The sequence below is a fragment of the Bubalus bubalis genome, chromosome 4 (assembly GCF_019923935.1).
Source record: "Bubalus bubalis isolate 160015118507 breed Murrah chromosome 4, NDDB_SH_1, whole genome shotgun sequence".
Taxonomy (NCBI): Eukaryota; Metazoa; Chordata; class Mammalia; order Artiodactyla; family Bovidae; genus Bubalus; species Bubalus bubalis.
The window spans coordinates 98,163,668-98,185,980 of NC_059160.1; the positions used below are offsets into that span (position 1 = coordinate 98,163,668).

The following is a 22,313-nucleotide window of genomic DNA, read 5'->3' on the forward strand; positions in this document are numbered from 1 at the left end:
CCATGATAGGCTGGTTTTCAAATTACTTCTCTTGCCTCCTTAAATACAGCCAGGGGATGGGGGTGGATGGGAGAGGAGGTGACTTAAAAGAGCTCATCCCTTTAGGAGGTGGGGGAACTTAATCACAAGTCTGCACTTGCTTCAGATGATTAAACAATGAGTGTTTATGAAATCAAGAAAAATATTTCCCCCCCAGAGTTTTCTTTTCAAAGAGTTCTCTGTGCGTTCTGGCTAATTTAAAAAGAGCCCTATAGGGTGCTTATTTTTTTTACACATATATTGCCAGAGTAGTTCCTGTTTTGGTTTAAATGTGTTCCTTCTTTTTAGTCAGATGAAAGAGAACTTTCTTTAAAAAGAACTTGTCTGCTGATCCTGTTAGAATGAGCCTAAATAAAGCTTCTGTTAAGAGTTTAACTGTTGAGCTAAGTCCTCTCAGCTAAATTATCTGGCAATTTTCATTCTTAGTTGGGCTATGTAACTGGAGTGCCTTTATTATCCTCTTTCCTACCTGCAATGTCTGCCTCCCCTGAGGACTCCTCTGAAGTAAATATCTTGAGGAAAGGGCTTTTCTTTCAATTCATTTGGCTTATTCTGCGTGGAGTGTGATGTTGGGGTGTGGGTGTGGGGAATATGCCAGGCACCTTAAGTGAGTAAGTCATTAATTCTGCAGCAGGCAATGACCTAAGAGAGGAGTGGTTCAGTCTACCCATGAAAAAATGACATACTGAAGGCTTTAGAGGTGGTAGACAAATGTCTAAAGGGGAAGGGGCATGGAGAGAGGATGTAGAAGCCCCCAGAGTTGGCCCCCATCAGCCTCCCACCGGGGTCCCCCGTCCCTGGGATTCTCCAGGCAAGAACACTGGAGTGGGTTGCCATTTCCTTCTCCAACACATGAAAGTGAAAAGTGAAAGTGAAGTCACTCAGTCGTGTCTGACTCTTAGCGGCCCCATGGACTGCAGCCTACCAGGCTCCTCCATCCATGGATTTTCCAGGCAAGAGTACTGGAGTGGGGTGCCATTGTCTTCTCCGCCCATCAGCCTAGGAGGCAACTATAACAAGAAGCTTTCTTAACGTAGCATTTCATTCAAGAGGAAATTCTGGTATGATACAACTGGAAAAATAAATTAAATAAGCAAGCAAACAGAGAAACAACACACTGAATGTGGATGAAACTCAAAACTTTATGCTAAGTGGAAGAAGTGTGATACAAGTCTGAAACAGAGGGCAAGAGGACAGGGCATAACCATTAAAAGAAAGACACCCCTGTTAAGGATGCAACATAAACTGGTTAGAACCTGCTAGGTACAAGATGGCAGAAGATTCGACTTCCTGTGGACCTTGAGCCTCATTATATGCTCATTGTAATATACCAGCATGCTGAATGACACACCCACAGGCACCATGACAGTTCCAAGGCCAACCATGAAAAGCCAAAAAGTGGCCAAATTCTTTGAAATCACTGCTCCTTGTTCAAAATAGCTGGGATAATCCTGCCATTTGTTAGCCTATAAAATTACCCAGCCCATAAAAATTAACCACCCCGTATGTGGTGGCCACTCTTGCCTTCTGAAACTCCAATACTTTGGCCACCTGATACAAAGAACTGACTCATTGAAAAAGACCCTGATGCTGGGGAAGATTGAAGGCAAGAGGAGAAGGCGACAGAGGATGAGATGGCTGGATAGCATCACCAACTTGATGGACATGAGTTTGAGCAAGACTCAGAAGTTGGTGATGGACAGGGAAGCCTAACATGCTGCAGTCCGTGGGGTCGCAAAGAGTCAGACATGACTGAGTGAATGAACTGACTTGCCTTCTGAGGAGATTCCCAGGTGGTACTAGTGGTAAAGAACCCACCTGTCAATGCAGGAGACATGAGATGCGGTTTTGATCCCTGGGTCAGGAAGATGCCCTGGAGAAGGAAATGGCAACCCACTCCAGTATTCTTGTCTGCAGAATCCCATGGAGAGAGGAGCCTGGTGGGCTATAGTCCATGGGATCACAAAGAGTTGGACACGACTGAATGACTTGCCTTCTGAGATGGACCACATTCTGCCTATGGAATGTGTATCTCTCTAAATAAATCCCTATGGTTTGCTTTTGAATTCTTTCCCAAGGGAAGCCAAGGAACCTCACTTGGTGGCCTGTCCCAGGGCCTCACCTGAGACCTGGGACATGACCATCCTCTCTGTGTTCTATTCTCCTGCAACAAGGCCGTGGATTCTATGATTTCCATACATAAAATGTCCAGAATGAGCAAATCTATAGACAGAAAGTAGGTTATTGGTTTCCTGGGACTGGGAGGGCCAAGGTTAAGATTGAGATTTTGTTGAGGGAGATGAAAATGTTCTGAAACTGATTACGGTGATGGATGCACAAGTTGATACGTTATCTCAAAATTATTGAAAGGTACACTTGAAACGGATGAATTTTATTTTATGTAAAATATATCTCAATAAAGCTCTTTTTCCGAAAGGTGAGATCATCCATTCAAGGGGACTAAGGATAGAATTTTCAAGGATAAAGATAAAAGTGCTCATTTTAACTCTCACAGCTCCCACCATCTAAAGACTGTACAGAGAGGTTTGTTTCTACAGGGAGATCCATTCCTGAGTGTTGTATCTCTTACTACGGTTTCAATGTTTGAAATCTACTTATGCAATAAAGAGTAAGGTCAGACATTATAAACAACAGGGAGACGGACCATTTCTTGAGTTTGACGGTGGTCACCACAAACTTCAAATCAGTTTTCAGAAGATGAGAATGTTTCCTATATTTTGTTGAAAATGATGGAAAGACTTAAAGAGACCTCTATTAAAACACATGCAAATATAGAATGTTTTCAGCACATGCAGTAATGCTAATAATGGACCCTTTGCTTTCGCATGTGACTAAATCAAACTGTATTATAAATATTATCTAGGCTGAAGATTGGTTTTGCTTCATTTATAAGAATTTACTAGCCAAGTGGATGAGAACATAAGATAATAGGAAGTTTCTTACTTTATTCCCTTTAGAAAATATAATGCAATTTGACATGCTAATCATAGCCTCCCCATTCCTTTTTTTTCTTTAGAGGACTTCTCTATAGCTAGAACATAGTCTTTTTCAGAAATTTGTATCTAACTTGCTATGCCTTATAGATGAATACATCCTAAATTGCATTTTCCAATGGGATTTCAACCCTTGAATTCCTGCTAAAGTATATCCAAATGCGTGATGATGGTTTTCACAATCACGTTGGATATCTATATGTAGGGCTTCATATTTATTTATCACACTTACTTTTGCAACTTGGATGCTCCTTTGTTTTAGCTGGACATTTAGAAAGGGATGAGGCGACATTACTTAATGCATGTAAACCTTAATTTACTTTGAGATTTTATCTATTTATTTATTTTGGCCACACAGAGTGGCATGTAGGGTCTGCATGTGGGCCAGGCCAGGGGTCAAACCCATACTCCCTGCAGTGGAAGCCTGGAGTCTTAACCACCGGACCTCCAGGGAAGTCCCTACTTATTTTAAATTTAAGTTCCTTAAAAAGGACAAGTTGCTGCTTTTCCTAAAAGTGAAAATAAAGGCATGGACTATACCAACATTTGATGAGATGATTATCTTATCAACCTTCCTGAGTATTAGCTTCTCTTTTGAGAATAATATAAGGACATCACTGTACACTCTCACTTGCCTATTGTTTCAGAAGCTGAAAAAAATGCATTTTACCCAGACTGCAGAACCTCAGAAAAGCAAATAACCACTCACTTAGAACATATTTGACACTTAAAAGGCAGCTTTTACATATTAAATTAGTATGCTACTTTTTTTCTTTTAAGGGACAAGATTTCTATTTGACATAGTATATGCCTGGCTATGAAGTTTGTTTGCTGGTTTTATTTACTTATCTTTAGTGAGAAGAGAGATTTTATTTATTTACTTAGTTTTGGGCTGACCTGGGTCTCCACTGTTGCATGTGGGATTTCTCTAGTTGCAGTTATCGGAGGCTACTTTTTGTCCCAGTATGCAGGCTTCTCAATGCTATAGCTTCTTTTCTTGTGGGGCACAGATTCTAGGCATACGGGCTTCAGCAGCTGTGATTGCACAGGGGCTCAGTTGCTCCAAGGCATGCGGAAACTTCCCGGACCAGGGATCAAATCCATGTCCCTTGCATTGGCAGATGGATTCCTTTATTCACTGTGCCACCTGGGAAGTAAGTCCTATTTGCTGAATTTAAATTGTAGAAATGTTGCCATTACTTTTTAAAGCAGTTGTCCTGGAACATTAGCGCTAAACTGTTGAACCCCACCCCTCGAGTTTCTCTATTAGTAGGTCTAGAGCCCAAAGTTTGCATTTCTATCAGCTTCCTGGGGTGATGTTGAGATGGCTAGCCTGGGTTCACACTTTGAAACCTGGCTGCCCTATGGGTTTGGCAGGAAAGGGAGGTCTGTGTCTTCCATATTCAGAAAGTTATAACTACTATAGTTAGGCCAGGGCCATAACTTATAAGAACTTTGTATGATTCCTTAAGGCTTTCAATCTTCCAAAGTTGATTCTTATCATCTGTTTCCCCACACTGTTGTTAAACTGTAAAACTGAAGTAGACTGTTGGTGCTGGGAAGATGCAGATAAACATCCAATAAGCTTGAACAGTGGGGAATTGCCCCAGGAGACAGAGTAGATGGTGGCAGCTTTAAAAAGAAAAAAAAGTAAGTGAAATCATAGGGTCTGCTAAAAGGAAGGATGAGAAGCAGCAGCATGTTACACCCTCAGTCGTGTCTGACTCTTTGCAACTCTATTGACTGTAGCCCGCCAGGCTCCTCTGTCCATGGGATTCTCCAGGCAAGAATACTGGAGTGGGTTGCCATGCCCTCCTCCAGGGGATCTCCCCCACCCAGGGATGGAACCCCTGTCTCTAGCATCTCCTGCATTGCAGGAGGATTCTTTACCACTGAGCCACCAGGGAAGCTGGCGAGAAGAAGAGATAGACACAAAAGCAACCCTTCTTGCTGCTCTCCAGCTCTTTCACCAAAGCCCTCAAAGCTCACTGGACTCCACTTAATTGTTGGAGGACTGTGGGGCCGACCCACTTCCTCGTTCCTTCTGCCAATTTAAGTCAAAGGAGAAGCGAGATGCTAAAATAGTCTAAAATAGAAGGTATTTTTTTTTCTGCTTTCTCTTATCTGCCCCTAGGGATAGTTTTCATTCCAGTGAACTTATTTTATTTGGCAGATTAATGTTTTAATATGTCCTTTGATTCATTTTTCAGGGAGCCTTTTAAGAAATATAGCTGTATTTTCCAGGATATGTCAGCCATGAGAACTCTCCTAAGCGGCCTTGAGTTTTTTTTTTCCTTTCTACTATCTCTACTAACTTCCAAAATGTTTTATACCTTTATAAGATTTTATTTCTCATGATCCCTTTAGAAAAGGTGGTATCAGGAATTTGCCTCCAAGTTTTGTAGTGTAGACTTGAGGGTTTAAATCTGGTTGTTAAGACCTTGAGTAAATTACTTATTTTCTTTAGGACTGAAACCTCACATGTTAAATGCAGACAATTATACTTACCTGGTGGTGTTTCTGGGAGAATTAAATGGGATGCCTCTAAAATACTTAGTACACGGGAATTCTCTGCTGGTACACTGGTTAGGACTATATGGTCTTACTGCTGAGGGCCCAGGTTCATTCCCTGGTTGGAGAATTAAAATCCCACAAGTAGAGTGTCACGGCCAAAAATAAATAGATACATAAATAAATAAAAAGTAAAAATAAAATGGGCTTCCCAGGTGGCGCTAATGGTAAAGAACCCGCCTGCCAATGCAAAAGATGTAAGAGATGCAGGTTCGATCCCTGGATGGGGAAGATCCCCTGGAAAAGGGCATGGCAACCTACTTTAGTATTCTTGCCTATAAAATTCTATGGACAGAGGAGCTTGGCAGGCTTCAGTCCATAGGGTCACAAATAGTCAGACATGACTGAATTGATTTTGCAAATGCAAAAAATTAAATAAAATACCTAGTACAGTGTCTGGTTCACCTTCAATGATGTTAATTTGTATGATCTTTGTTTTGTTCAGTCGCTCATCATGTCAACTCTTTGAGACCTCATGAATCACAGCATGCCAGGCCTCCCTGTCCATCACCAACTCCCGGAGTTCACTGAAACTTACGTCCATCCAGTTGGTGAAGCCATCCAGCCATCTCATCCTCTGTCGTCCCCTTCTCCTCCTGCCCCCAATCCCTCCCAGCATCAGAGTCTTTTCCAATGAGTCAACTTTTCGTATGAGGTGGCCAAAGTACTGGAGTTTCAGCTTTAGCATCATTCCTTCCAAAGAACACCCAGGGCTGATCTCCTTCAGAATGGACTGGTTGGATCTCCCTGCAGTCCAAGGGACTCGCAAGAGTCTTCTCCAACACCACACTTCAAAAGCATCAATTCTTCGGCACTCAGCCTTCTTCACAGTTCAACTCTCACATCCATATGTGACCAGAGGAAAAACCATAGCCTTGACTAGACAGACCTTTGTTGGCAAAGTAATGGCTCTGCTTTTGAATATGCTATTTAGGTTGGTCATAACTTTCCTTCCAAGGAGTAAGCAGCTTTTAATTTCATGGCTGCAGTCACCATTTGCAGTGATTTTGGAGCCCCCCAAAATAGAGTCTGACACTGTTTCCACTGTTTCCTCATCTATTTCCCATGAAGTGATGGGACCAGATGCCATGATCTTCGTTTTCTGAATGTTGAGCTTTAAGCCAACTTTTTCACTCTCCACTTTCACTTTCATCAAGAGGCTTTTGAGTTCCTCTTCACTTTCTGCCATAAGGGTGGTGTCATCTGCATATCTGAGGTTATTGAGATTTCTCCCGGCAATCTTGATTCCAGCTTGTGCTTCTTCCAGCCCAGCATTTCTCATGATGTACTCTGCATGTAAGTTAAATAAGCAGGGTGACAATATATAGCCTTGACATACTTCTTTTCCTATTTGGAACCAGTCTGTTGTTCCATGTCCAGTTCTAACTGTTGCTTCCTGACCACATATAGGTTTCTCAAGAGGTAGGTCAGGTGGTCTGGGATTCCCATCTCTTGAATAATTTTCCACAGTTTATTGTGATCCACAGAGTCAAAGGCTTTGGCATAGTCAATAAAGCAGAAATAGATGTTTTTCTGGAACTCTCTTACTTTTTTGATGATCTAGCGAGTGTTGGCAACTTGATCTCTGGTTCCTCTGCCTTTTCTAAAACCAGCTTGAACATGTGGAAGTTCATGGTTCACGTACTGCTGAAGCCTGGCTTGGAGAATTTTTGAGCATTACTTTTACTACTTGGAGAATTTTTGAGCATTACTTTTACTAGCGTGTGAGATGAGTGCAATTGTGCGGTTGTTTGAGCATTCTTTGGCATTGCCTTTCTTTGGGATTGGAATGAAAACTGACCTTTTCCAGTCCTGTAGCCACTGCTGAGTTTTCCAAATTGTTACTGCTACTCAGAAGCAACTCTTTAATTCTTTTTCCCAATTGCTTTAACAAGAACAGTTTTGCCCCAAATCTATACTTGTCACTGTCGGATTTCTAGTTCTGTTATGTTTCTTGATCTAAACCTAGTACAAGGGTCTTAGTTTGTGCCCTTGAATTCATATCTAAGCAAAGCAAAGCAGGTTGGCAGGTGGGGAGGCTCCTAAAAGTGGTCTGCTTCCCATGGATAATCAAGAAAAGAATAAACAAAAGGCATTAAGTCTCTAGTTGAATCGATGAAAGCTAAATTATTTAAAGATTTAAATAAGAATTAGAGACAAAGATATAAGTCACTTCAAATGACCCCAATTTAATTCATCATCCTTGAAAAGTGAAAGTGAAGTTGCTCAGTCGTGTCCGACTCTTTGTGACTCCATGGACACCAGGCTCCTCTGTCTATGGGATTTTCCACGCAAGAGTACTGGAGTGGGTTGCCATTTCCTTCTCCAGGGAACTTCCAGACCCAGGGATCAAACCTAGGTCTCCCACATTGTAGACAGACGCTTTACTGTCTGAGCCACCAGGGAAGTCTTTTTGATGAGCATCGTCCTTAGGACTTTCCAAAAAATAAATCTGATCATTTCACTTCCCTGCCCAAAACACTCACTCTCCCCTCACTGCCAGGTAACTATGGCCCTATTTACTCACCAGTTTTTTCAGCAATATTTATCTTCCTCATAGTGGTTTAAGTCTTTAAAATACTTCCAGATCAGGTCCCCTCTTTTTCTTCCTTCCAGAGACCTAACTATGGGCCAACTTCACTGACCAGAGATCACTTAGCAGAGATCACTCACTTTGGGGACTGGCTTCCTTATCTCCTTCTGTCCCCATACACACCCCAAAATAAATACCCTGTCTCTATTTGCTATTAACAGTCTGTAAAGAACTCTCCTGCTTGAACCAGCTGTGAGTTTTCTAAAGCCAGCACCAAGGACACCTAGGACTCTGGAAGTAAATTCATGACAGAGGACACAATAGATAATACTTTAGTGAATGCCTTCAGCAACAAGGAGACTCATCCAGCTCAGCAAAAGGGAGTCTCTGGGCCTAAAGGTGCCTTTGGAGAGGGAGGGGCCAGATAAGGAGTAAAACCTTTGCTGAGAGGGGATTAAAGGAAGGGGACATGAAAGGGTGGTGGGGGAGGCCTACTGGACAACCTTGTGAACTGTAATACAGCCATTAAAAAAAAAAAATCTGGGACTTTCCTAGCAATAATGCAGGAAGCCAGGATCACAGGGATGAAGTGGAAGCCCGGAGCTTAGGAAGGACTCCTTGTGAACAACTTCAGGAGAGAAGGGTAATGTGAGAGACTGGCAGATGACAGCCCTGTGTAATCTGATATATAAAAATACTAAAATGTGTCTACATAACACGTGGAGAAATAAGATAAGAAACCTTAAATGGGAGCGATGTGGAGACTTCCACAGTGTTTCTTAAGCAGCATATCCAAGTGACTTTGGTCTCCATTTCATTTGCTTTGGAAATGCAGCCTATCCTAAAACAACATTTATCTAAAACACTATGAAGTAATCTAACACTCATGGGAGCCAGAAAGACAGTGCCACAGAGGTGAGTTACTTATCTTCTCAAATATTGACTGTCCGATTTTAAGCAAGACAACTTGCTCTGTGTGATCTTTCAGCTGACAAACTGCAAGTCACGTTGTTTTTTGCTATTGTTTGTTTTTTTGTGGGTTTTGTGTGTGTGTGTGTGTGTGTGTGTTTGCAAGTCATGGTTTTGATGGACTCATTTGTATTTAGATGTCTATTTAACATCAGTCAACAGCATTTACTATGTCTTGGCCTGTTTCTTAGGCATTCGCAATAGTGAATGACAGAAGATGCCTGCCCTGTGAGAATTTACAGACCAGAAAGGAAAAGGGATTAGTAAACACAGTAAATCTAGTATGTCTGATCAGTACCAGGGTGAGGGCAAGGGGAAGCAGAATACTGTAGATACTTACACAAGTCCAGAGAGTCAGGGAAGTCTTCTTGGACGATAAGCAGATATTAGCTAGGGAAAAAAAAAAAAAGGGAGGGGATATTCCAGGCAGTAGGAATAGCATATCCAATGAATAGCATAAAAGCCTAATTTAGTGCTCTCTTATTCATAGATTAATAGTTTTGATGAGTTCCCAAAGGCTGAAATGCAAAAGGTGACATTTAGTAACTTAAAATTTTTTCACTTAAAAAGACCATGCTTTATTTTCTGATATGGATACCTTTCTTACTTTGGGGGTGTTAAAACATCATCTTTGCCCCAAAATGATAGTGACAGCAGATGATAATGTAATTCTTTAAATAACGTCTTTGGCAAAATAAGATTTTCAAACTTGTGTTGATTCCTAAATTTTACTAGTCTATGAAATAGAGAAAGAAGTTCATTCTCTCACCCTATATAAATTTTTCTTTTTTTTATCTCTCCCTTTCTTGGTTAACACAATTACTCAAAAAGTCTACAGGGTGCTGTGATTTGTTAGTTCAGAGCAAACTGTTCAGGTAACAATTGAACTAAGGGATGGGAATATAATCCAGCCCTTTGAGGACTCTAGTTGCTTGATAGTTTCCTCTATAGAAAGTACCTTCTGAACTCTTAAGCACTCCAAAGATCTGACATTCGTCACTCGCAGATTTATTTTGAAACCCAGGTTTCTGGATTGTTTTGACATATTCCTTAAGGTGTTTTTTTTTTTTTTTTTAATAGTGCTTTGAAAATTTTATAGGTTTTAGAAATTAATTTGATAATTATATATATCACAGGCAATTTAATATACCTATATATCTATCTATCTAAGGACTTCCCTGGTGGCTCAGACAGTGAAGAATCTGTCTGCAATGTGGGAGACCCAGGTTCGATCCCTGGGTGGGGAAGAGCTCCTAGAGAAGGGAGTGGCAATCCACTCCAGTATTCTTGCCTAGAGAATTACATGGATAGAAGCTACAGGCTATGGGGTCGCAAAGAGTCAGATGCGACTGAGTGACATTTTCAGAAGGCAGGAGGAGAAAGAACAATTCTCACTCCTTGCCCCACTCTCCCTGTTTTCTATGTATGTGGCTTCCCTGGTGACTCAGATAGTAAAGAATCCACCTGCAAAGTGGGAGACCTGGGTTTGATCCCTGGGTTGGGAAGATCCCCTGGAGGAGCACATAGCAACCCACTCCAGTATTCTTGCCTGGGAAATCCCAAGGACCGAAGAGCCTGCCAGTCCATGGGGTCAAAAACAGTCAGACCCCACTGAGCGACTAAACAACAAAGTTATTCCACTTAGTCCTCTTAACAACCTTTACATTTTTTGGAGATTACGATGCAGAGAAGTTAAATAACTTGCCTAAGGACACAGAATGAAGAGTTGGGTTTCTAAGTAGTTGGGAGTACCCTATAGTTTAGCATATTAACAAGATGAGAAAGTGCCTTTACAAATTCAAGATGTCAAGAAATACCTCCTAGTTTCTTGGATGGGAACAGCTTCACCAAATTTCTGGGAAAATATTACTAAACATATATATGTCCAGATTTGAAAACCATTAGCTATTAACATTGTCCACTATCTAAAGCTTGCATTTAGGACCAATATTTACCTCCTTTTTTCCCTCCTGAGTACTCCCTAGATCACCCTAGTGTAAAAGAGTAATTTCTTAAATCCATTTCTCTCTTAAAGGAATGATTTAAAGTGGGAAACACACACATACAATAGAAAACAGTGGGAGGAAAACCCCTTCTAGAATATGTGAGTTCAACTTTCTGTTAACTCTATTCTACTGATTTTAAGAAGCATTTAGAAAGCGTCCAGCTGCTGTCTGGGAAGGCAGTTAATAGTGGCCATTTCATAGTGTATGCAAATGTTAAATCACTATGTAGTACACTTGAAACTAGCATAATATTGTACCTCAAATACATTTCAATGAAAGAAAAAAAAAAAGCAGTGGAGCTGGGAGACAGGAATGAATTTGGATCCTAACATTTTGTTAATTTCATTTTTTCTATTTTGTAGATGAGTCAGTTTAAGCTCAAAATTTTTGAAGAAGAAAAATTCACCTGATTTCTAATCTAATGCTCGAATGACTGATGGTGTACGGGAAATGAACAGAGCAGATGAGTAAGGGTGGTGGGGGGTTAGAAGGATATCAGAAAATCTAAATCTAGGGCTATGGTAATTTTAAGGATTTACTTGTTTTCCTATCTCCATTTTGAGTAATGCAAGAGGTTTCACATCCCTAGGGAAGTAATTACCATGACATTTACTTTTAAGCACAGTTCTATCTGCAGAATCCTAGAAAGAAACGAATGTATCTATTTACCATTATTTTTGATGCACTGATGCATTTATTCAAAGAAAACACTTTCATGTCAACGCTTTTAAATAATTCAGTCTTACTTATCTTTTAAAGTATTTATTTCACATGTAACTACCTATAATTATTGTGTATAAATGAAAAAATAACCTAAAAGCTCAGTTTAACATATTTCATTCAAACAACAAATATTTTTCTCCTATTGCTCTATGGTGAATTGTACTTTTCCCTTCATTTCTATACCCTTTGGCTCAGCAGTGTTTTGCAATATTGATGACCAGCTAAGCTCAGGATATTTATTTCCATCTGGTAGAGTTCAACTTCTGCCTCTTGTTTGCTTTCTCCATCTGCCCAGCTCACCATCTTTTTTTTTTTTTTTCTTTTCCCCTCCTCTTTAATGGAGTTCGGGTTAACCCTCTCGCAGGCCTAATCGTTTTAGCAGGCTCATGCCTTCGTATTCCCGCGGCTCCCCCGACCCCCCAGTTTGGCAAGTAGGACTTCAAGTAACCTTAAATGTCTGCCCTAGTACTCTCACAACCTTCAAATTTTATCTTTATTTTCTTGTTTTATAAAGAACAGCAAAAGGCGAAGGCTGAGACAGTTACTTACTTTAGAAAAAGAAACAACCTTCGGTTTTGTGCGTAAACGGTGTAAAATGCATTATATAGATTTTTTTCTGTTTATAGATTAAACGTTACGGTTACCATACTTATCTTCAGTAACAGGCTTTCTTATCAGTTTTAAGATGGGTTCAGTAAGGACTCCATTCTTCTCTCCTTTTGACTCTTGATGTCACTGAACAGCAACCATAAAAGGCTTACTAACCCTCGAGAGCCGGTTCGCTCCACTTTTCTCCACACTCCCTGTATCCTCAGCACTGGTACCCGCACCCCGCTGCTCATCCTGCCCGTGGAGCCAGCCACGTAGACTAGGCGTCGGGGACAGGATGTAAACACCGAGTACAGTCAGCGGGCCACTGCCATGCAGACGTATCCGTGCCGCTGGCGCGGGTGTACACAGCCTAAGCCGGGCTGCTTTTATCTGCACAGCATTAAGCCTCCTCGCAGGCTAGCCCGGGCAGAGTACTCTTGCAGAGGATGCGCTGGCGCGGTGCCTGGAGTTGCTGGAGCGGGAAGGAGGAGCTAGGGCTGGGGGGGCGGGGCTTTCACACGCGCACCCCTAGTTTCCTCCTTCCCCCGCCACTTGCTCCCCCTTCTCCTGCTGCCACTCCGGGGTTTATTTGTTTACAAGCGGATTACGTCAGCTCCTCCCTCTCTTCCCAGTCTATGGACCCGCCCCCTGGCTCCTTTTTCCCGCCCCCTCCGACTCCGAATCTGCTTGCGTCACAATGGTGCGATCTCTGGATTGGCTAGACTCGGCCGTCACGCTCCAGCTACGCCACTTCCTTTCCGTGGCTCTATAAAAAGTGCTGCACCACCCCTTTCTCTCTTAGCCCGTCGGAGCTGGAAATGCAACTGCTGGGAGCTTCGGAGGCTGCGGAGCTGGAGGCGGAGGCGGCTGGGGAGGTCTGAGCGATGTGACCAGGCCGCCGTCGCTCGTCTCTTCCACTTTCCTGCCGCCTCCTGTGTCGAAAATAACTTTTTACTATAAAGAAAGGAGAAAAAAAAGTAGCCGTACGCCGCTCACGCCCTCTCTCCCTCTCAGCCCTCTGACTTGTGAGGGAGCCCGGGGTGGCCGCTCCTCCGTCGGGGCCGCGCCGCCGAGCCCCGGCCGCCCCGGGCCGCCCCCGCCCGCCGCCCCCATGCATCCCTTCTACAGTCGGGCCGCCACCATGATAGGCGAGATCGCCGCCGCCGTGTCCTTCATCTCTAAGTTCCTCCGCACCAAGGGGCTCACGAGCGAGCGACAACTGCAGACCTTCAGCCAGAGCCTGCAGGAGCTGCTGGCAGGTGAGCGGGCCGTGGTGGCAGGAGGGCGAGGGACGCCGCGGGGGGAGGGACGCGGCCGCACTTGCCGGGGCCGGGCCGTCGGGGCCGCGGGAGTGTCCGTAGCGCCCCGGGCGACCGCGCTCGAGTCCGGCCGCGGGATGGTGACTGGCGCGCAGAGCGGCCGCTAACGGCGGGTCCCGGGGAGGGTTTGGGGATTAGGTCGAGGGCGCTCCCTGTCCCCCCACGGTTGGCCAACGGAGGGGAGAAGAAAACTGACGCACAACAAAGAAACTAAAGCCGACCGAGGCGGGAGCTGCGGTCCTCGGACGTTCCGCGGATTTCGGGGGACAAAGGACCCACGGGGCTGGGGTGGGTTCGACGCTCCCTCCCCCGACTCCGATACAACAGTTGCGGGCTCGGCTGTCGGGCCCGGGGGTAAAACGGCGCGGCTGCCCCGAAGCCCGCTCGGGACGGACGTGCGGTCTCCCCGCGCCTCCTAACCCTGCCCATTAATCATCGGATTTGTCACTGGCACAATTACAGCCCTGCCCAGAGCGTGGTTTAGGGTGGCTTGTTTTCCTTCCCTTCGGGGTTAACACTCCGGCGGCGCTTCTCCTCCAAAGTCATAAACCCCATTGTGTGCGGCCAGGGTTGGGTGGAGAAAGTAAACAGGTTCCCGCCTGGCCGCCGGTGCCGTCCGGCTGGCGCAGGCTGCGCGCCTGATTCCCGTTTTGGCGGCTCAGCCGGTTGGTTCCCGGAGATTGTTTTGTCCCGTGCAACTGTTATTTCTAAAACCCTGCCCTGCTCGTTTTCCATCCACGCACATCCGCGAATGCGATGCTGGGCTTTTAAAAAAAAAAGTTGATATTCGGCATTTTCACTCAAAGGAGCCAACGGAAGGAGGAGACTAAGGCGGGAGCCGGCAGTAACGGCGTCTAAGCATTGTTTTCTCTCTTTTCTTCTGTAGAACATTATAAACATCACTGGTTCCCAGAGAAGCCCTGCAAGGGATCAGGTTACCGTTGTATTCGCATCAACCATAAAATGGATCCTCTGATTGGACAGGCAGCGCAGCGGATTGGACTGAGCAGTCAGGAGCTGTTCAGGCTTCTCCCAAGTGAACTCACGCTCTGGGTTGACCCGTACGAAGTGTCCTACAGAATTGGCGAGGATGGCTCCATCTGTGTGCTGTACGAAGCCTCGCCAGCAGGAGGTAGCACCCAAAACAGCACCAACGTGCAAATGGTAGACAGCAGAATCAGCTGTAAGGAGGAACTTCTCTTGGGCAGAACAAGCCCTTCGAAAAACTACAATATGATGACTGTATCAGGTTAAGATATAGTCTATGGATGGATCATCTTATAATGGATGGATAAATTTGATTTTTGCTTTGGGTGGGCTCCCCTTGGGGATGGATTATGGAATTTAAACCATGTCACAGCTGTGAAGATCTGGCACAAGATAGAGTGGTAAAAAAAAATTTTTTTAAGTGACAGTGCCATAGTTTGGACAGTACCTTTCAATGATTTTAATAGCCTGTGAGTCCAAGTAAATGATCATCTTATTTGCTAGGAGTGAAGTCCTAGGATGGTTTCAGTTTCTCCCAGACATGATACCTAAATTTTTACGTCAGTCCCTTTAATGCAAATTTGTATTTCTTTGCAGTAGAACTTGCAGAGAAAATTTGCACTATTACACTTAAAAGTTGTTATCCTTTTTGGCAGCTCAATAGGAAAGCTCAACATTTTAAACATGGTAATACTGGAAATTTTATGACAAGACTTTTACCTAGCACTTAAATATGTATAAATGTATATAAGACAAACGAGTAAGCATGACCTGGGGAAATGGTCAGACCTTGTATTGTGTTTTTGGCCTTGAAAGTAGCAAGTGACCAGAATCTGCCTTGGCAACAGGCTTTAAAAAAAAAAAAAAGACCCTTAAAGACACTGTCTCAACTGTGGTGTTAGCACCAGCCAGCTCTCTGTACATTTGCTAGCTTGTAGTTTTCTAAGACTGAGTAAACTTCTTATTTTTAGAAAGTGGAGGTCTGGTTTGTAACTCTCCTTGTACTTAATTGGGTAAAAGTCTTTTCCACAAACCACCATCTATTTTGTGAACTTTGTTAGTCATCTTTTATTTGGTAAATTATGAACTGGTGTAAATTTGTACAGTTCATGTATATTGATTGTGGCAAAGTTGTACAGATTTCTATATTTTGGATGAGAAATTTTTCTTCTCTCTATAATAAATTGTTTCTTATCTTGGCATTTTAATCAATCTCTTGTCATGATTATAGAGGTTCAGCTAAAAGAAATACATTTCTCAAAAGACTCAGGTTCTGTAAGCCATGTGAATGTCAGTTGCACACTGGTCAAGCTGAAAAACATTTGTTAAGGAGTAAAGATGATTTTTGTATACAAATTTAGGTGTTAGAGGGGTAACATACTTTTTCTAAGAAAAGTTCTAAAGTTGAAACATTGGACACAGTCCCAAGCTAATGGCATGAAATGAGGATGAGACAAAGGTAACATCAACCAAAAAGAGTTACTCAAAGGATTACATTTCACTGCTTCCCTGTTGAAGTGAAGAGAGAAACGTTCCATTCTGGCCCACCTTTGAAAAAGTTATTTTGCCCCATGGATTCCTTGTTCATTTAGAAAATCCTGGGGCAGGTGACCCATAGTCTTAAAAGACCAGACTAATCACTGCAGAGATTGGTTGCTTTTTTGCCTTTCGTCAGCTGCAAGATTTACATAAAAAATCACTTAAGCTGGAATTCAACAAAAGGTATGTTTGAATTTTTATTCTCAAGTTGAAATGCTGAGTTCTTGATGCATCATTTTCAGACTTCAGATAAATACAAAGAACCTAAATGAAACAAATGAACACTTCTTGCTGGAGTGTAGATTGCCCCACTAACCCGTATGATAAAGCTCTTTCATAATTCTTTGGCTGTAGGAAGAATAACATGGTTTTTCAGTACAAGTTGAAAATGAAAAATTTCTTGAGTTGTTCTCTACGCACGTATGTAACTGTCTTTTGGGTGGTATTCATGTAAACATGTTCAAACTGGAAATAACACAGTCTAGGTTATTTGGAAATCAGTAGTCCGAAGTAAGTTTGGAGTTTCATTTCTCCCTGTACATTCTGATTTTTGTAGAGACAAAGGAATACCCGGCTAAACAAGCAGGTATTTAGAATACAAAGGATGTTTGTGTACTTTTACCAGCAGGCTGTCCTTGAGAGTTTGAATTAAAACCATAACACATGGACTACCCTTGCCACTTATTAATGGTGTTATTTTTCAGTCTGTTTTTCGGAATCCTATCCACACCCCCTCTAGTTTTTCAAACAAATTTACAATAAAATAGCTGGTAGTATGGTTTTTACACAGATCTTAACCCAGTGCTGACTGCTACTGTTTACCAACTACATTTCATCTGGTAACTCATTTGAAGTTGTGTGTGCCTGTGTTCAGAAGCTAGTAACTGGTAAAGCTTTGCATACTGGGATCTGGGGCGAAGGATAACTTTCGAGCAGTTTAGGGGGATATATTTTAGTACCTAAAACTTCTGTCAAGGCTTTTCTCAGATGGGGGGTCATTCTTGAAGATACTGACATCAGACTTTTTAGTACTTTAAAGAAATTTGATGCAAGGAGAACTTAAAACAATTCAGGTGATGCCTGGCATATAAGGAACTGGTAAAATTTCCTCTTTAAAAGGCTTGCAAAGACCTAGCATCCAGCTGTTTCCTGTGACTTGAACCTTGACATTCCCTGGACAATGGTCTCCAGTTTAGTAACTATTGAATACATCTTTTTCATTGCTTCTGAGATTGTTCTACCAAGCCATTTTGATAAAGGTTTGAGTCTCTTGTATGCACACGTGTGTGTCAGGCCTATACACATAGACATTTGTAACAGTGTGTTGTGTACTTTTTAAAAAAACTTTGTGATAGAATTTAAAGGGCATTTTACACTGCTTGAGTTAAGAGTTTCTTAGGGATCCTTTCTTAAAAGGATCTGCTTTTTTTCTCTTTAACTGCGTTCAATATTGTTAGTTGCCACTGGCCCCAAGATTCATATTTATTAGCACTAAGTTTAGAAATAATTACTTTGAATTTTAACACGTAGTATTTAAATCGCTTTCTTTTCTTCAAATGTAAATACTGTCTTGCTCTATAATGCAAGAATGAAGAAGGCTTAAAGTTGATTGTATGGACAGAGTTAGCCTGTTTCCTGCAGGATAATGGGGCTGTTTGCTTTACCCCTGCAATCGGGAGTAACAGTCACATGTTAATCACTCTTAATTTCCAATATTTTTGTAATGATAGACTGGGTAGGCCACTAGAAAATTGCTTTCTGGTACAATTGCACAAATGATTTCTCTCACATTGTAGGCAGACACTTTACCCTCTGAACCACCAGGGAAGTCCTTAAGTCACTATAACTCAAATTGCAAGTAATGTTGTTTTGTATAGGTGTTACACATCACAGGATTGGCCTTCAAATTAAAAAGAAGCAGTATGCCTGACTCTTCTTGAGTTTCATGACCAAAGGTTTCAAACTCCCTTTAATCTTAGAAACAAATATATCTACTATTGACATTTTCTTTGGCGATTTTTAACATATCTGATACTGTCCTTCCTCTTTGTAGAAGAGAAATAAGATAACTGCAACAGTCTTCTTCAGTATATTGAAGTTTAAAGATACTGCCTCTCCCCTTTGCATTCTTATTTCAGGCTATATGATAAGAGGCTATTGATAAACTTTGTGGGGAGATTTTGTCCATAGTTAATATATATATACATATATATATATATACTTCAAAAAGTGTATTTTGGATTGTCTGAAATGCTGAATTTTGTACTTATCTGAAGGTATGCAAATAATTGAGTCTCGTCTCTCAGTCTCTGCAATCAAACTTTTGCATATGACTGCTGCCAAAAGTATAGCAATGGTTTATTTTTCATGTTTGGAAACGTAAGTTTGAAAAAAATCTTTTGTGGTGAAATGGTTAGTAGTTTGTGCTACTAACCAAATCCAAACCAAGCTGCTTCACGGAGTCCTTAGGTCATTCACATGAATACAAAGGGGCCAGAGGAATTCATAGGTTGAATTACTTTTTGTTATTTCTATAAATCTTTGTTTTCTTCTGAAAGTGAAGGAAAGTCATTAAGCAAGATGTTAAGTTTGGTAATTTTGAGATGCTCCTGAGCAAGTAAGCCTTAGATTGTATTAATAGTGAGGGTTGACACCATTTCCTCAACAGGCAATTTGTGGAGTATAGTTGCCAGTTATTTTGACTGCTATCGACTTGATGTACCAGTTTTTTTTGGCATTGATCAGTGTGTCAAACAGGAGTGGAAAAATGGTAAGGCTTCTGTCACAGGATACTCAGTTTTCTTTTTTTTTTTTCCCTTAATGCTTTGTCATCTCATAGTTGAAGAATCTTACAGGGAACATTTGGAAGTTCAACTTTTGACTTTTATATGAGTCTTAATGTTAATTTGTCATTTTAGTGTGGACAATGCAGTGATCTTTTAGGAATTCTGTAATTATAGATTATTAATATTGAGAGAAGAACTGATTCACGTCCAGGGTTGGATAAAAAGGGAAAGAATGGAGAAAATGAAAAGTAGGAAACTTAGCTGAAATGGAGGAATTGAAAAGTTTAATAGTAAAAATGAATTTGCTGTGGTCATAGGTGTTCATCAAGAGAGGTTTGTGCACCTTGGTCTTTGGCAGAGACTGGGAAATACTAGTGTAGGGATTCTGTAATTCATGAATTGAGGACAAAGTCTACATTGAGTTTGTGAACAAGCAGGTCAAAGTGGTAGTGAGGTTTATGGCCCATATTAGGTGGAGACTGAGCTTGGGGTAAGAGTGATGAGAAGCATAAATAAAGCACATTCCTACAGGCATTTTTAAAGAAGTTCAAATATAGCGCTCAATGCCTTTGTCTCAGTGTTTTATAAAGGGAGAAGATTTAAGCTGTCTACTAGACTTTGATGATGATAGCCTCGTTCCTGGTACCTTTAAGTTGTGAAGGCGTTTGTGACTGCATTCCTGATGATAGAAGGATAATTGAGTGTAGGCCAGACACTATCATCATAACAGGGGCCACACAACGGAGAAAAACTGTCATTAACTGCATTCCTGTGTTTGGAGAATATTACATCAAACACTAATTATTTCAAACTGTACATTGATAAAGACATGTTTGCTCATGGGTATGCTTTAGTAATTAGATAGGTCATCCCCAAAGTTATGTCATTCTTTTAAAATATTGTTGCTTGTGTTTTCATGTGTGTATGCAAAAGCACATGCTACATTTTATAAATGCATGTATATTGGGGATATACTAAAATTTTATTGATGGGGTGCATGAACAAAATATTGAAACTTTCTCTAGATTATCACTAAAGTAGATGAGTGTTTTTTCTTTCGAGAGTAAGTTGATTATTATGTTCTTTAAGTGATGATATTGTCTTAAAAGAAAAAGCTGTTGTAGCAATCCAGAGAAAGTTGTTTAATTTTCGTTAATCTGCTTGAGTACTTAGTTGTAAAATTAAGACATCTTTTAACACCCAACAGGTACCCCAAATTAAGTGCTAATACCAATTCAAAGTCCATGTGCTCCTATATATTAAATTATGTATTGATATGTTTTAGAATTCACATTTTATGTTCTTAGAAATTTTCTTTTTAAATGTTAGGGTTCTTGTAACATTTCATTTATTTGCATGGTTATAAAAGAACGGGCTTCATGTAGTAGTAGGTCAGTGCTTATTTAGTTTTTGCAGTTATGATTTAGCCAGAAATCTTGTTTCTTTTCCCTCTTGTTCTGAGCAATCCCTAAATTTTTAGGAAAGAAAAATGACTAACCAATTGGACTTTATTTGAGAAGATTCTATATATGGGCATAAACCTAAAATGGTCATATGTAACAGTTATGCTATAAGTTAGACTGAGTGCATTTTTCAGTCTTGATTTATGGCAGTTTGTCCAGTCAAGTCAATAGACTAAATGGAGTTGTATTTTCTGTAAGTTGCACTTGTAAGCCTTCAGGTTACCAATGTACATTTTTATTTGACCACCCAACAACTGGGTGAGATTGATAGGTAGGTAGATCAGTATTTTTAATCTTTGTTTTATGGATAGAAAACTTGAGGTTTAGGGAGTTAAATTTGCACCAAAGGTAAATAGCTAGTAAATGGTTAATTCATAATTTGAACTCATGCCTCACTGAACCCAGAATCCAAGTTGTTAACTCTTAGTATATTATGATATAGATTGATTTACCTTGTTTTGACATTGTTAGAACATGCATGCCTTAACTTCTCATGGCTAACTAGTCATCTTTGGTCATTTTCAGCCTTGAAATCATAATCTTTTTACCCTCTATGCTCAGGAAGCATAAAACTGTCTTAAACTAGGCTTCTTTCTTTGGGAGGCAGTTAGAATTTAGTATAAAGAATACTTGTCTTGGACTTCCCTGGTGGCTTAGATGGTAAAGAATCCACCTACAGTCTGGGAGACCTGGGTTCAATCCCTGGGTTGGGAAGAGGAGGGCATAGCAACCCACTCCAGTATTCTTGCCTGGAGAATCCCCATGGACCAGAGGAGCCTGGGGTTGCAGAGAGTCAGACACAATTGACCAACCAAGCACAGCACGCCGTCTTGGACTTCAGAGAATGAATAGGAATCCAGGGTGTACGGTTCACACCTTGTGGTTTGGGACAAATTGCTTAGTCTCTCTGGGCCTATTCACTTCATCTGTGAAACTGGAGATAAAAACCAGTCTGTTGTTAAGGTCAAACACCTAGGAAAACTCCAAGCACCGAATAGCTGGATTCCTAGAAGTGGGATGGACACTCTATATCATGGGAGCAGATGAACTATGGTGGGATGGATGCTCTATATCATGGAAGCAGATGAAGTATGGAAGATGGTTTTCTTGCTTTCTTGAAAATTAGATGGTGCCACCTGACAGTGCTTGGAGTTTCTTGAAAGTCTTGCTTTTCCAATAGCTGTGAGAAATATGCTTGTGTTTTTGAAATAATATAGGAAGGAAAATGAGCTGTCCCCCTGCTCCCCTCCGTCTTTTAAAGGTGAAGATACAGATAACCTAGGACTTGCATATTTATTTTACAGACTTTCCCTTAACATTGCAGTTTTCAGAGCTATATTCTCAGTAAAGTTGGGGGGGAAGACATTTTTCAGATCTTTTATTTATATTGAAGACACTTTAAGTTGGGACAGGGAGTGAAATTATCAATTACCTCTATCTGTGTATAGTGTATAGCAGTGGAACCTACACGGCGCACATTTGCATCCATTATCTTGTTTAATCCTTACAGCTCTTTGCTATATAAAGTAAGTTGACTTTTCTCAGGGTTTGCAGTCCTTTGAGCCATATGTATTTGGCTGTGTTTTTGCAAGAGATTTTCAAACAGCTCAGTGGTTCTCAATCTCCTTAATCTAGAGTGGTTTGAGTACCTCCTTTACTGCAAAGAAAAGCCGTCTTTTTAAATAAGTTATCAGTTTGGGTTTGAGTTTCTCCTTGTGATGTAACCTGATGCAACATTTGCTTGAATCACTAACAATATAATTGATATTTTTC

General features: G+C 41.3%; 1 protein-coding gene and 1 long non-coding RNA gene across 5 annotated transcripts in view; one reads left to right on the plus strand and one right to left on the minus strand.

Annotated features, from left to right (window-relative positions):
* Positions 1-13,086, minus strand: part of LOC102398527 — a 66,200-nt gene extending 53,114 nt beyond the window's left edge. For 2 of the 4 annotated variants that reach the window (XR_006550650.1, XR_006550649.1), the window contains exons 1-2: positions 12,405-13,086; positions 9,467-9,516 (exon numbers count right to left, since the gene is read on the minus strand). This is a non-coding gene — a long non-coding RNA (uncharacterized LOC102398527). Of the gene's footprint in view, positions 1-2,399; positions 4,686-9,466; positions 9,517-12,404 lie in introns of those variants that run through there. The other 2 variants (XR_328286.3, XR_003108952.2) reach the window with 2 other exon arrangements.
* A 161-nt stretch (positions 13,087-13,247) lies between these two features.
* Positions 13,248-15,960, plus strand: BTG1 (BTG anti-proliferation factor 1). Its single transcript, XM_006066820.3, has 2 exons — positions 13,248-13,705; positions 14,652-15,960. Exons 1-2 carry the CDS (start codon positions 13,558-13,560, stop codon positions 15,017-15,019), a joined length of 516 nt encoding a protein of 171 aa, XP_006066882.1. The 5' UTR covers positions 13,248-13,557; the 3' UTR covers positions 15,020-15,960.
* The last annotated feature ends 6,353 nt before the right edge of the window (positions 15,961-22,313 follow it).

Excerpts from the sequence above, each read along its gene's own strand:
- BTG1 (XM_006066820.3), top strand. The coding sequence starts at position 13,558 with ATGCATCCCTTCTACAGTCGGGCCGCCACCATGATAGGCGAGATCGCC. Across the intron at positions 13,706-14,651 it reads CCTGCAGGAGCTGCTGGCAG|AACATTATAAACATCACTGG; the intron begins GTGAGCGGGCCG and ends TTTCTTCTGTAG.